The sequence below is a fragment of the Amia ocellicauda genome, chromosome 9, assembly GCF_036373705.1.
Source record: "Amia ocellicauda isolate fAmiCal2 chromosome 9, fAmiCal2.hap1, whole genome shotgun sequence".
NCBI lineage: Eukaryota > Metazoa > Chordata > Actinopteri > Amiiformes > Amiidae > Amia > Amia ocellicauda.
In genome coordinates, this window is record NC_089858.1 from 13,830,014 (window position 1) to 13,842,885 (window position 12,872).

At 44.0% G+C, this 12,872-nt stretch overlaps 1 protein-coding gene across 1 annotated transcript; it reads left to right on the forward strand.

The window, feature by feature from the left end:
- The first annotated feature begins 311 nt into the window (after positions 1 to 311).
- Positions 312 to 5,894, forward strand: pou5f3 (POU domain, class 5, transcription factor 3). The gene is made up of 5 exons (XM_066713271.1): positions 312 to 1,549; positions 2,052 to 2,160; positions 2,466 to 2,596; positions 5,007 to 5,171; positions 5,292 to 5,894. The coding sequence occupies exons 1-5, from the start codon at positions 767 to 769 to the stop codon at positions 5,556 to 5,558; spliced, it is 1,455 nt and encodes a 484-aa protein (XP_066569368.1). The 5' UTR covers positions 312 to 766; the 3' UTR covers positions 5,559 to 5,894.
- Positions 5,895 to 12,872: the final 6,978 nt, after the last annotated feature.

The following is a 12,872-nucleotide window of genomic DNA, read 5'->3' on the forward strand; positions in this document are numbered from 1 at the left end:
CACTTAGCGTGTTTTATCTATTCCACCCAGAACCCAAAATAATGAAGCGGTGCAGTAGAAGGGGTATGTCAAAATTGATCTCTCCCACCCGTCTCCCCCTTCCCCCATTAAACCTTGCAGAGTAGAACGCTGGAATTGACCAGAATTCCCGCACTGCCTCCGAACGCCCCCCCGCCCAATCAGAAGAGATCAAGTTCATTCCCAAACTCTCCATCACCTGGGTGGGCATTGTGTCTACCGACCAATGGGAGACCATCCTAATTATCATATGAGTCCCGGTGGAGGAGGTTGCTCACTTGGGTTTGTCCAGGTGTGCATGTTAGAGGGTGAGACCGAGAGTCAGTGAAGTCTGGGATGCAATGGGTTTTTAATCTGGCTTTCAGTGCATTGAAACGCGTTCCCCGGGTCTCATCGCTTGGATTGAATTACCACCGGGAATAAGTTTGGAGAGGAAAACAATCCTATGTTCTGTGGACCGGAGCACGCTTGAAGGAGTGCAATAATAACTGGGGCATTTGGCAAGAAAAGTGACGTGTTTTCTACAAACAAGCAAAACTTTTTTTTAACCTGGGTGGCCAAGGCTTGGAAAATTATGTAAGCTCCAAAGTGGTGCAAAGTAACATTTTGCGTGCGTACTCCAAGCCTACCTACGTTTTAAGTAGTCTTAGTATTGTGTTTTTTGGCTTTATTTGTGTGTGTGGAGACGGCCTTTGTAGAGGAGGAGAACTATAATCGACCCCCACGACCGGCTCCTCGTACCACAGGCATGTCTGAGCGCTCGGCCAGCCCGGTGTCGGACTGTGGTACTCGGCACCACGACCCCAACACACCGATGTACCTCCAGGACGGATTCTCGGCGGCGCCTCACCAGTACACACACCCTGCGCTGCAGGATCCGCAGCTGAGGTTAAACAAGACCCCCGCCGCCGCCGCCGCTCCCTCGTATACCGGCATCGCCCCTCCGCCGCAACACTTCTTCCAGTTCGACTACCGGCACGCCGAGTTCCCGGGCAGCGACGCGGGCGCGACTCGGCAGTGGTGCGCGTTTCCCGCTGCGGAGATCACGGGCCGGGTCCCTGGGGCCACGGCCACCTCCGCTCAGCCGGACAGCCCGAGCCCGCCGATCGCCGAAACCCGTGAACACGTTCAAATAGCCAACATCAAAGCCGAGAGAGAGGTGGACAGTTATTCCCCGGACCCTAAAGCCACCCAGGCGTCCGTACAGCCACTCCACGCCGCCGCCTCCTCCAGTATGGCCCACGGACTTTATTACTCTGCCCCCTGGAGTCCCTCTTTCTGGCCGGCCCTGACGCACAGTTCTGCCCAGGTCCAAGTCCCGACCCAGGCTGCTGCAGCTCCCCCACCCTCCTCCTCCTCCTCCTCTTCTTCTTCCCCCTCTGTCTCTCCATCACCCACGGGCCACAGTTACCCTGCGTCGGGGTTTTACATGGCGACGGGGACCCCAGGACTCAACGCCCCGTTACTGCAAAACTTGAACCCGAGGAGTTGCGGCTCCTCCAGTGGCGCTGGTAGTGACTCGGAGGAAGAGGTATGCGAAGTCACACTGTTTATTTATCAGTTTATTATTTAACGGTTTGGTCCTTAAAATACATGAATAGATTTCCTCGCTTCATGAAAAGGCCTTTTGATACCTGATATCCTAGATCTACCTGTGCGATTGCTGTACCCAGTCACCCATGGTCTGTGACGTAATTATAGAATTGTGTATACTGGTACAAAACTTGTAGCCTTGAATGATTTAAAATTACAATTAAATCGGATTTAGTCAGTGTAAAGTAGTGATATTTTGATCAATAGCAAATGTAATTTGATGCAAGTCTAACATCAGAATTGATATTGAAGTTATGTAGGCTAATATTTAGTTAAAAGGCAAATGGGGCCGCATGGGACTCTTATGTGAGACTGGTGGCTGAGCTGGACAAGGTGATCAATCACAGTGCAAGGGCTGTGTGCTGTCACTGCACCCTGGTGTGGCGTGTGGCTCCTGTGTGCTGTAACTGCACCCCGGTTGATTGTGGCTCCTGCAGGAGAACCCGTCCACAGAGGACTTGGAGCAGTTTGCCAAGGAGCTGAAACAGAAGCGCATCACGCTGGGCTTCACGCAGGCGGACGTGGGACTGGCCCTGGGTAACCTGTATGGTGAGTCAGTCCTCCCTGGGGCGCGTCTCCTTCTCATACCCCTACCTCCACTCCTTCACACCTATTTTCCTTAATGCTATTTTAAGTGTTTCTCACCCTGGTCCCCCTGCACTGGATGCAGTGGGAATTTAAGTTGGCTGGGTGTCTTTCATTTCTTCCTTTGGTTTGTGGTTTTAATTTCTGAAATGGAGTAGATTTAAGTCCAATATTTTGAAGTCCCTCTCTCTATGTCCATTCCCTCCTCTGAGTGAGTCTGTGTTTCTCTATCTTCATATTAACCACCCACTTTGCCCTCCTGCTCTCAGGGAAGATGTTCAGCCAGACGACGATCTGCCGGTTCGAGGCGCTGCAGCTGAGCTTCAAGAACATGTGCAAGCTGAAGCCGCTACTGCAGAGGTGGCTGAACGAAGCAGAGACGTCAGACAACCCCCAGGATGTGAGTCCCTCTGTCCCCCTTTGGTGTGCATGTACCAACCTATATTTGCAACACCCCCACCCTCACAGTTTAAAATGGCATGGCAGTGTGTCGGCTGCATGCATGCATGCATGCCCTGACCTCGCTGTGTTCTCTGCACTGTGCAGGAAGGTCAGAGCAGAGCCCTGGTCTGCCAATTTCTTGGTTTTCCTCCCAGTTGAACAATAAGCTGCTGCAAGTTAGATACTTGATGTTTTGTGAAGCTGGGCACTGAGACCTGCAGCAGAGTTCAGTCTGCAGCGGCCATATTCTGAAGCTCTTCTCTCATTTTTATTGATTTAGAATTGCCCTCCTGCTGGCAGTGTTTTTGTCCTGATTTATTGAGCTATAGCACGGTGAAGTGAAATACTAAAATCTTTAGCTGTCTGAAAACTTGGTCCTGTAGGGTTTCTCAATTTGTACCTTTTAAAAGAAAAGCAGAAAAGCACAGAACACCTGTGTAACGGCACAAACCGCACACGAGCCCGGCATGGCCATGGCAGGAGTACCGAGCTAGACTGACTTAATTGGCCTTCACTGCCCTCTGGTGGAACAGAACAGTACTGCGGCTGCTCGGCACCTCCAAGGCACCATTGCGCGTTAGAGGAAATGCTGGGCTGTTACGTGCACACTGCCAGGGCCAGCCCGATGTACAGGCGGACTAGACGTGTGCCTAGGGCCCCAGAATATCGAAGCCGACCAAAAATATCACGAAAGTATATAACAAGTGCCAACCGAGAAATTTTGCGCTGCGCACAACATGCGCTCCGAGCGGAGTGACTGCGCGACTGTGCCTTAACGTGAACTAGTGGGGGAGAGGTGGAGAGATGGCATGCTTTAAAAGAGCAGACACTAGGGTGGAGAAAAGAGGACGAGGACAAGAAGGCGCAAGGTAGAGGTATCCTACAGACGTTATTTCAACTCCATGCATGCAACAAACTAGCGATTTAAGTACTATCTAACACATTTTCAATCGGAATGGGCAGTTCGCTTTTAAATCAACATAACATGTTAACCGATAACTAGCTAACCAAATGTTAAGGAGCAAAGACGAAATCAATGAACTGCTGAGTAGTTCTAAATGTTGCTGCAAAGTGATAATTAAATGTCTGCAAAAGGTAAAATACAATTTGACGCTCCACCACAAAACCAGTCAGAAGTCGCAAATACCCTATTCCCAACACAGGGAAATGTAGTCCAATAATTGATTTGAGTTTTCGGATACTAAAACAACTTTGGAATTTTAAAGTTATCAAATATAATGTTAGTGCTTTTATCTGGACATGTACTTGAATTATGTAAAATGGATTCTCTAATAAAAAGACTTAAAGTTCAGTCACTTAAACATTTGTGTGTCATGCCATTGCTGAAAGCCGAGATGTTTGGTATCAAAGCTGTCTTTCCTCTTGTGAAACCACCTGCTCAAGCAGAGCAACACGAAGGCGTTAATCGAGGTTTACAGCCACAGAGAAGGACAGGCTTAATCCCATTTACTCTAGTAAAAGTCGAAACCACGCCTGTTTCCACATGTAAACCCACAGTTTAGGTGCAAATGCTACCGTCTGAGCTAATCGTATATATCCTGAACTGGCCACATTTTCAAAGTGCAAGATAACTGCTCTGTTTACTGTGGGTTTCAAGGTAAAGTCACTTGCTGATGGACGTTTCATGGTTAATGACAGTGCGGAACGCGTTTGTTTCCGATTATCATTATTCTCTGCGCTCTATTATGTATTTGTTGGTCTGTTGTGCGCTGTTCTGCGGTACTTCGTGCTGTAGTACTAACTTCATAAAACTCTTATATTCACGGCATTGTAGCTCCATCAGTTTTGTAAATTCCAAGTAGTGGGACTTTAATGTGTCATAAATTAACATCTTCACAAACTTTTATAAAGCAATAATCCAGTTGAATCAGATGAAGTAATCTCATTTTTGAAAATGAACCAGCGGTCAGAGTGCACAGGCTCAGTGTAGGGTCTCGGGCAGGTGCCATTTTGCTGTAGTTTGTAGGAGGGGGAAGCCAAGCAAAACATGTTGAAATGAAATTGCCTTTTTTTTTCCTTTTCTCATCCATATGGTTTCCCCCAAATCCCATTGTCTATAGTTCACAATGCATCACACTTTGAAGAAGTAATCAGTTCTGTCCGAGCTTTTTTGTGATTTTTGTGGTGTGTTGGGTGGGGGTCCTCTCACAATGTTAAACAACAACTATAAAAAATAAAAAAGTGAGTAGATGAGCTCTGTGGTCTAGGGGAGTCAAAAGTTCAACAAGATTGCAGAAGTGCCCCCTCCTCACAGCTGACAGAGCAGAAGTAGGGGAAGGAAATGGCAAACCAATCACTGGTCTTCTGTTTGTCATGGCTCAAACCACACTTCGGTTCTCCCTCTGCAGATGTACAAGATTGAGCGAGTGTTCCTGGACGCTCGGAAGAGGAAGAGGAGGACGAGTCTGGAGGTGAACGTGCGCATCGCTCTGGAGTCCTTCTTTGGCAAGTGTCCCAAACCCAACATGCAGGACATCACTCGCATCTCGGACCAGCTGGGGCTGGAGAGAGACGTACGTATATGCTGAGCTACGTGAGCACGCTCGCCTCACCCCCGGGCTGGGGCAGGAGAGATGTAGCAGAGAGGCTGAGCCATATGCTTACAATGACTTTCTCCCCCCCCCCCCCTCCAGGTGGTGCGCGTGTGGTTCTGTAACCGGAGGCAGAAGGATAAGAGACTGGCTCTACCCTTTGAGGAGGAGGGGGTGGCAGAGGGGCAGTACTTCGACCAGGGTCCCCCCCAGCACATGAGCACTGGGCCCCTCCACCCCGGTCAGGCATACCCCCCCGGAGTCGGTCTGCCCGCGCCCCCTCACCTCTACATGCCCTCCTTCCACAGAGCTGACGTGTACAAGCAAGCCCTGCACCCTGGGCTGACTGTGGGGCACCTGTCAGGATAGACTCTCCAATAACCCCTCTCCCACCTCCTCTTCAACTGCCTCACCCCCCTGGCCCCTGCTGCCCCGGTTCTGAAGCATGGGAGTCCCTAGCCAAGCCCCTTCAGACCCCCCATGTACCTCCAGGCCTGATGGAATCCATGCCCCAGTCTGATGGTGGGTTGTCATGGAAACCCAGGGATTCAATCTGAACTTTTTCCCATTTAGCCCAGTAAGTGACTCAGTTGTGTGTGTTGGGGGGGTGTTATGTGGTGGATGATGGCTGGAGACTCCTGTCCAGTCGTCTATCCTCCTTTTGGTAATGGTTGTATTCCAGTGCCTGAGCTGCTGCCTGCCCCCCCCCCCCCCCCCTGCATGGCAAAGACCGCAGTGTAGCTCAAGCCAGTGGGAGAGAAGATTTTTATATTTGTATTGGCTTGTGAGGGCCGAAAGCTTTTAGATTAAAAAAAAAAAAAAAAAATTAATATTAATCTTTTTTATTTTTCCACGTGGATTTGCAAAACCTGTTTTAATTGCAATGGTGAGGTCCTTGAAGATCTGAGCCCGTCTCTTGTAGGCCCTGGACAGAGGTAGGGGAGGGGGGGTGCTTGCTGGGGGGAGTGGAGAGGGGCACTGGGTACTGTTTCTCTCCCAGGCCTCCAGCATCCCACGCTTGCTCTCACTACTCCCTGTCCTCAGCCCAGGACTGGCCTGCTTGGTGGGAGATGATGCAATACCATGATCAATTTGTTTTACTTTTTTGTTTACCGTGTATTTTTTTTTTTTTTTGGGGGGGGGGGGGTGTGACCTGAATGTAGTAAATTCAATGTATTTATTTATCTTGATTTTTTTTTTTTTTTTTTGTGTGTGTGTGTGCGAATGAAGGCAGAGCCCTGGTCCTGGTGAGCCCCTGCTAGGATTTAAGAGGCAGCGTCTAGCAGGTGGGGAGGCGTGTTGGTAAATCTGATTAGGCCTCCAACACCGTTTCAGACCTGCAAACCTGCTTTAATGCAATCCTTCTAATCAGTATAGCTCTGACCAGGGCTCAGTGCCCCTACTGTCTGTAGCTCCCCAACACTGTGCTGTCCTGCTGTCATTGTGTCCTTGTACTTCTGCACTTTGTATTTTGTATAATTATAGACCCTTGTTTGCAACTGTTTCCTGACTTTTTTATGCCAGTGGCTCCCCATCTCTCTCTGTCCTGCTGGCTCCTGTTGCAACCTAGATTTCTGGTTACCTAATTGGACTACTAATCTTGCTTAATTGGACATCTGCTGATCGTGAGAAATCCAGTGCCTAATTGTGTTTTAAATTGCTGCCTGTTCATGTATTTAATAAGATTTGAAAAATGGCTGTGATTGTTTGGGTGGGGATGTACGGGTTTGTATCAATTAGTGGAAATCGGCTTACTCCAGCATGGCCTTCACAGAAAGGAGATGTGTGGCTGTAACCTCACCTTGGGCGGCAGGGCGTTGGAGTGTAGTGCACTGGGTTTGTCACCCTGCTGCGGTGGCTGGCATCTGAGCAGGTGGGTGGGGCCTGGCCGCATGTTTCACGCCCCACTGTGCTGCAGTGCATTGTCACTCCTGGTCCTGTGCTCTCTTGTCTGAGCCTGAAGGTTTGGTTGACCTAGAGTTTGACTTGTTCAATTTTTGTTTCCCCCCACCCCAGTTTCCAATCTGGCCCGTTTGAGACTCTCTCCCTGTAAATTTTATTAACCATTTCCTCTATATGCTCTAAGCCATATTTTTCTTTTTTGCTCATTGCATAATTTCTGCTGGTTGCCTGGAAGTTGCTCTTTTGACATTCAATATTTATCTTTTCCTGCCTTACCACAGCCCTCGACTCTGCCATACTCAGCCACTCCCCAACTGCCAACTCCTCCCCAACCCACCACCCCCCCTCTAGACCGCACTGCCACCTATTTCCCCCTACCCTCCACCTGATTGTTCTGATGTTCAGGGTGGATGGAAACCACAGCATTCAACTAAAAATACATCTGTGCTAAACCAGCTCTGGCAGATACAGGTGTGTAGTGTGAGGGGGAGGCAGAGGAAGATTGAGGTGAAACATTTAGGACTGGAAACCTGGAAGTACTTGCTTATATAGAGTCGGGGGTGCTGCTGCCACATTGTGCTTGACTTGCTATATTCCCTCATTAGCTACTGAAACAGTGTGTACTACTATTATAGACATTCAGGTGGTTTAATCAAATCTGTTCCTAACCATAATATAAAGAAATGCAATGTATTTATAAACCCACTTTCACTTAAAAACAACCAAAATAGCATTATGTACAATTATGTACACTAATAGAAGTGGGAAATGGCATTTCTCCCCAAAGGTTTATAGAGTGGGTCGTTTAGCCTGCCTTGTGCCCACCATGGCACAAAAATGACCACTTTCAGATGAAGAGGATGACCTAGATCTTGCACTGATTCAATAAGTGAGTACATGCATGGTTGGCAGGAAGGCATAAGTGTTTAAGCTTGGTGTGCCACAATCTTCCAAGCATGCTGTGCTACACTGAAGGCACAGAGACTCTGGAGGTTTGTGTGAGAAGGTCAGGTGTGTCTGTAGATTTGTACTTGGTTTGATTTTAAATTGTATCCGCCTTCCTTAGTGCTCAGCTGTGACCCTACTGAGGTTCACCACACATGCCATGTTGTCACTATCCCACGCTGATGGAAGCTGGTGCTATTCGTTGCAGAGGTGCGTGGGCAGTGTAGTGAATCACAGTAGCTCTGAAGTGACCGGGGCCAGGCCTGGGAAGGAAATGGGTGCCTCGGGGAGGGGGTTTGGGGTGTCTGCGGTCTTCAGCAAGGCAGCAGGGAGCTTGCTGCAGCCATAAGTTGTCCCCAATTCCTCTGATCATGCTTCACTGGTTGACTTCCTTCCCCCTATGCTCCTGAGATCTCCAGCGCTGCGCTCTGCTGGAGATGCGAATGTGCAGGGGCAGCACCTGCTCTCTCACTCTGCGTTGTGGCTACAGCCGACTCATACTGATTTGTTTTTACATGTTTAAATACATCTAGATAACCTTGCACAGATTCACGTACGTTATTGAGTGATTCCAGCCACATCAGTGCTGTGTTGTGTACGGGTGCTGTTTGCAGTGCAAACTTGCATTTTCTGGATTCTAGTCCTAATCCCATGCTAGTTTGGTGTGTTTGTGAAGGCACTGGTGTTACTGTGTGCTATGTTGTGTGGGTGTGGGTCGCTGTGCATGTTGTGCAGTTTTGCTCCAGACTGGGTATGACAAGTCTTTTTGCTCTATAAAACCATCAGAGCTGAATTTCCTTGTTCTCCGACTCTTTGGTCTTGAGGAAGAGGAGGGGGAGGAAGCAGCACAGTCTCTTCAAACTGCAGAGTGAAAGGATCCAATGGAATGCATGTGGTGGAGTTCACATTTTCATGCATTTTGTTTGTTTTAGTTCGGAAACCTGTATTAGTTTCGAAAAATACATTTGCATTTGGAAATTCAGCAAAAGGAGGGCGTTTGCTTTTGCGTTCGCGTTTTCCTTCGTGAACTGGTTTGCTAGCCTACATGTTTGCTGTCAGCTACAGTTTGACAGCTTGGTCCATCTCCTCCCGGATCTGTGCTGGATGCTGGACGGACAGAGAGCAGGGTGTGAAGGTGTGAAGAGCTCAGCGCTGTCTTGAGTTCACAGGCACATCCCTCTTACTGAGAAATGTACTAACACTTGCACGCACGCACACACACACACACACACACACTCGACAGCAACAATTGTTTTTTTAAATCATAGAAAAATTCCTCCACCCACTTCTCAGAGTCGTCGTCAGATCTGTATCAGTGGTTGGTTGGATGGTTGCTCCCAAGGCTGACTGTGAGTTGGATCAAATCAGTTTCATACATGCCGTTTATTACAAGAGACAACTCATCTGCACCCAATACATAGATGTGTGAATTCATGTCTTTTAAATCACTTTTTCTTAAAGCCAGCATCCATTTAATGTTGAGATATACCCTTATGGGCAATACACTGTGATATCTTACAGTTTATACTATATACAAAAATATGCTTATAGTGTACTTCAGAGTATTAGTTTACTTTTACATAATGGCGTTTCTGTTGATCACAACCAATCGAACACTTTTTTCACCAGTTCATATTTGCAGTATTTGTTATTATCCATTATATTTTTGTTAAATAGTTACATTATTATTATTTTATTTACTAAGGTGACTTATGCATTTAATAAATTGCTGATGTATTTATATAAATAAATCTATTAATATGTAGTGCAGATAATGGCTAAGTACTTTTAATGTATAAACATGTTAATTACATTAGTTCATAACAGTTTATAGGCACCGCTTGCAAGAAAGCCTTTCTTTCCAGCAGATAACCATTTAAAATTAGGGAGTAATTATGTCAACAACAAGCTAAAAAAAATACATAATTAATTAAATGTAAAAAGTGTAACCCTAAAGTATATGCATAGGTGTGAGTGTATATGTGTAATACAAGTAAATTGTAACTGTATTGATTGTATATTGAATTGTAATCTTCTTGTGCTAAAAGCAGTCTCTTCTGAATCAGAAAGTCTGCACAGTCTCTCTCCTTCTCCCCCCCCTTCTCTCTCTCTGTTTTACTCATCTGTTTTAAATTAGTAAATCATTGCAAGAGCTTCAACAAATCAAAGTGTTTTTGTCGGAAATTCATACAAATTCTTGGTCTGACTGAAACCGGGACATTTGTCAAAGCTGAAATTTACTTTTCACCCGATTCTCTGTATGAATATATTCACTTCATATATTGGTTTATACATCTTCTGTTGTGAAATGAACTGACTGGAAATAATACATTCATATATTTAATAATAATAATAATAATAATTAATAAAGTACTCTAGTGCAGGGGGAGCCACAGGGTCATGATCCTGCAGGATTTACAGGTTTCTAAAATGCCAGTCACTGGATACCTTGAAAACAGGGACAGTTTAGGCAATTAAGACCCACGATTGGCTCAAGTAAACAGTTAACGATCATGATTAAATAAAAGCCTGTTGGCCTTGCAGCTCTGTGGGACTGGGATGCACCAGGCCCTGCTCTAGTGCAATATTGTGCACTGGTACTACAAGCACCTGCCTTCTAGGAGATACACACACGCATGCATGCAGAAAAAAATAAATGTTAATAAAAATGAGTCTTAATGCTAGCCCAACAGAAGGGGTAACCCCCCCTCACTCTGCTATGCAAACTGGTGTCTCTGCTCTTCGGTCCTAGTTCAGGGCACAACTCTCATTCTGAATCCGGGCATGTTTCTGTCAAAACCCACAGAAATCTGCGCAGTTTCTTTGATGTTGGCGAGAGAGACCAAGAGAAGCTGAGAAGCTCTGTAAGACGCAAGGCTCCTGTATATACGTTCATAATCATGTGGACTCGAGTGTTGGTGCAGTTGGAAGGAGCTGACACTTAGCTGCACTTTCCTGAGAAATGTTGCATCATACTCACACTTCATCAGCATGTTATTCTGCTTCAGAGAGATATTGTTTGTGAATCATTTATCAGGTGACATTCGCTAACCCTTAACTCAAAGTGCTGCAGACGAATCCTCTAACTGACTTGGCGGGGGCAGGGCATTAAACATATCTGATATAATATTATAGACTCTTTATGAGGTAAGTTGTTTTAAGTTTTAGTAATTTTTCATACTTCAATGAAAAACAAGAACAAGATAATTATTTGTAATATATATATATATATATATATATATATATATATATATATATATATATTCAGCACAATTTGTATAGTGTAACGTAAAGGGAAAAAGGTGAAAATAGAAAGAGGAGAGTGTAAAACTGACTTTTCCCTTTGCTTTTTAGGTAAATCGGTTAGTTTCATTATTAATCAGTTTCATTATTCTTCATTAAGAATCAAACCTTTAAACACAAACGTTTGAATATAACAACACAGGACCAAATATAAACGGCTCAACCTTATTCATTCTGTGATCAATTTAGTTTTGCATTCGGCCACGTCTGGGATTTTACAATCTGTACCGTACCGGAGCTTCGTTTTCGTATTTAATTTAGTTTTTTTATTAAACATTGGATAAAGGCATCTAATTCATAATATAGAAGAAATCAATATATTTCTTGCTGTATAAATATATAAGGTGTGTGGGTGCGAGTGCGACTGTGTTTATCTCGGATATTTCGAGAGGGCGGGAGGCATGTGCTTACCGCAGGGCTGTGTCAGTAACCCCAGTGCGAATGGGTGTGTGACTGTGCCCATTTTGTGCCCTCATCGGTGTGTCTCTACATACAACGAGCTAAAGCAAGATTTTCAAACACAGACACTGAGTATGTAGAGTGAAGACTTAAATTTAGTGATGGCTGCCATCTAATGAATATATATATATATATATATATATATATATATATATATATATAATGTAGGTTATATATTTTTATATATACTCACATTTTAAATCTGTCATTCAGACCTGCAAATCAAAACAGGAATGCTTATCTTCAGTTAGGGCTCGCTGGTTGCTATTCTGCACAAATGCGAGATGTGTCTTATCACAACTGCAGCATGTGCCACTTAAGTAATCCTTAAGTCCGTGTTCTAGAAGGTTGAGACATTAAGTTTTTATATATATTTATATGTACCTGTCAGGTCAGGAAAAAAATAAAAATTATATATATATAATTATATTATATATTATATATTTTTAATATAATTTATATTTATATATATATATATATATATATATATATATATATACTTTTTTATATACATTTTTTATATATTTTTATATAATTTTATTTAAATATATATACGTACATATATATGCAGAGCCAAACAGGACCATATTATTGTACATATATATCATGAATTTCAATATATTGAAGTTTGATATGTATATGAAAATCAATATTTTTAGCTCAAATCTGATATTCATAAGAGATATAGAAGTTTTATTGTATATATCACACTTCAATATATATCAAATTGTATAAATATCAATGCATATTTTACTTTGATCTATATATATCAAGTTTCATTATTTAAATATCAAACATCCTTTCTTCATATGTATTTCTACCTTTGATCTATATATAGTTTAATTGCATATATTGACATTTTTTTATATATATATATATATAAATAAAAGCACAATCTCTTTTTGCACTTCATAACCACTTGAACAACATTACAAATATATGTGCCACAGTTACATTTCATCAATAGGCATAATCACCATGTATGAGTATATATTTTTATATATATTATATATATATATATATATATATATTAAGAAACCAAGTAATGTAGTGTGTAAACATTTTGAAGTTTAT

Coding starts and splice junctions, on each gene's coding strand:
- pou5f3 (XM_066713271.1), top strand. CDS start 767: ATGTCTGAGCGCTCGGCCAGCCCGGTGTCGGACTGTGGTACTCGGCAC. Junction 2,161..2,465: donor GGCCCTGGGTAACCTGTATG/GTGAGTCAGTCC, acceptor TCCTGCTCTCAG/GGAAGATGTTCAGCCAGACG. Junction 2,597..5,006: donor CGTCAGACAACCCCCAGGAT/GTGAGTCCCTCT, acceptor CTCCCTCTGCAG/ATGTACAAGATTGAGCGAGT.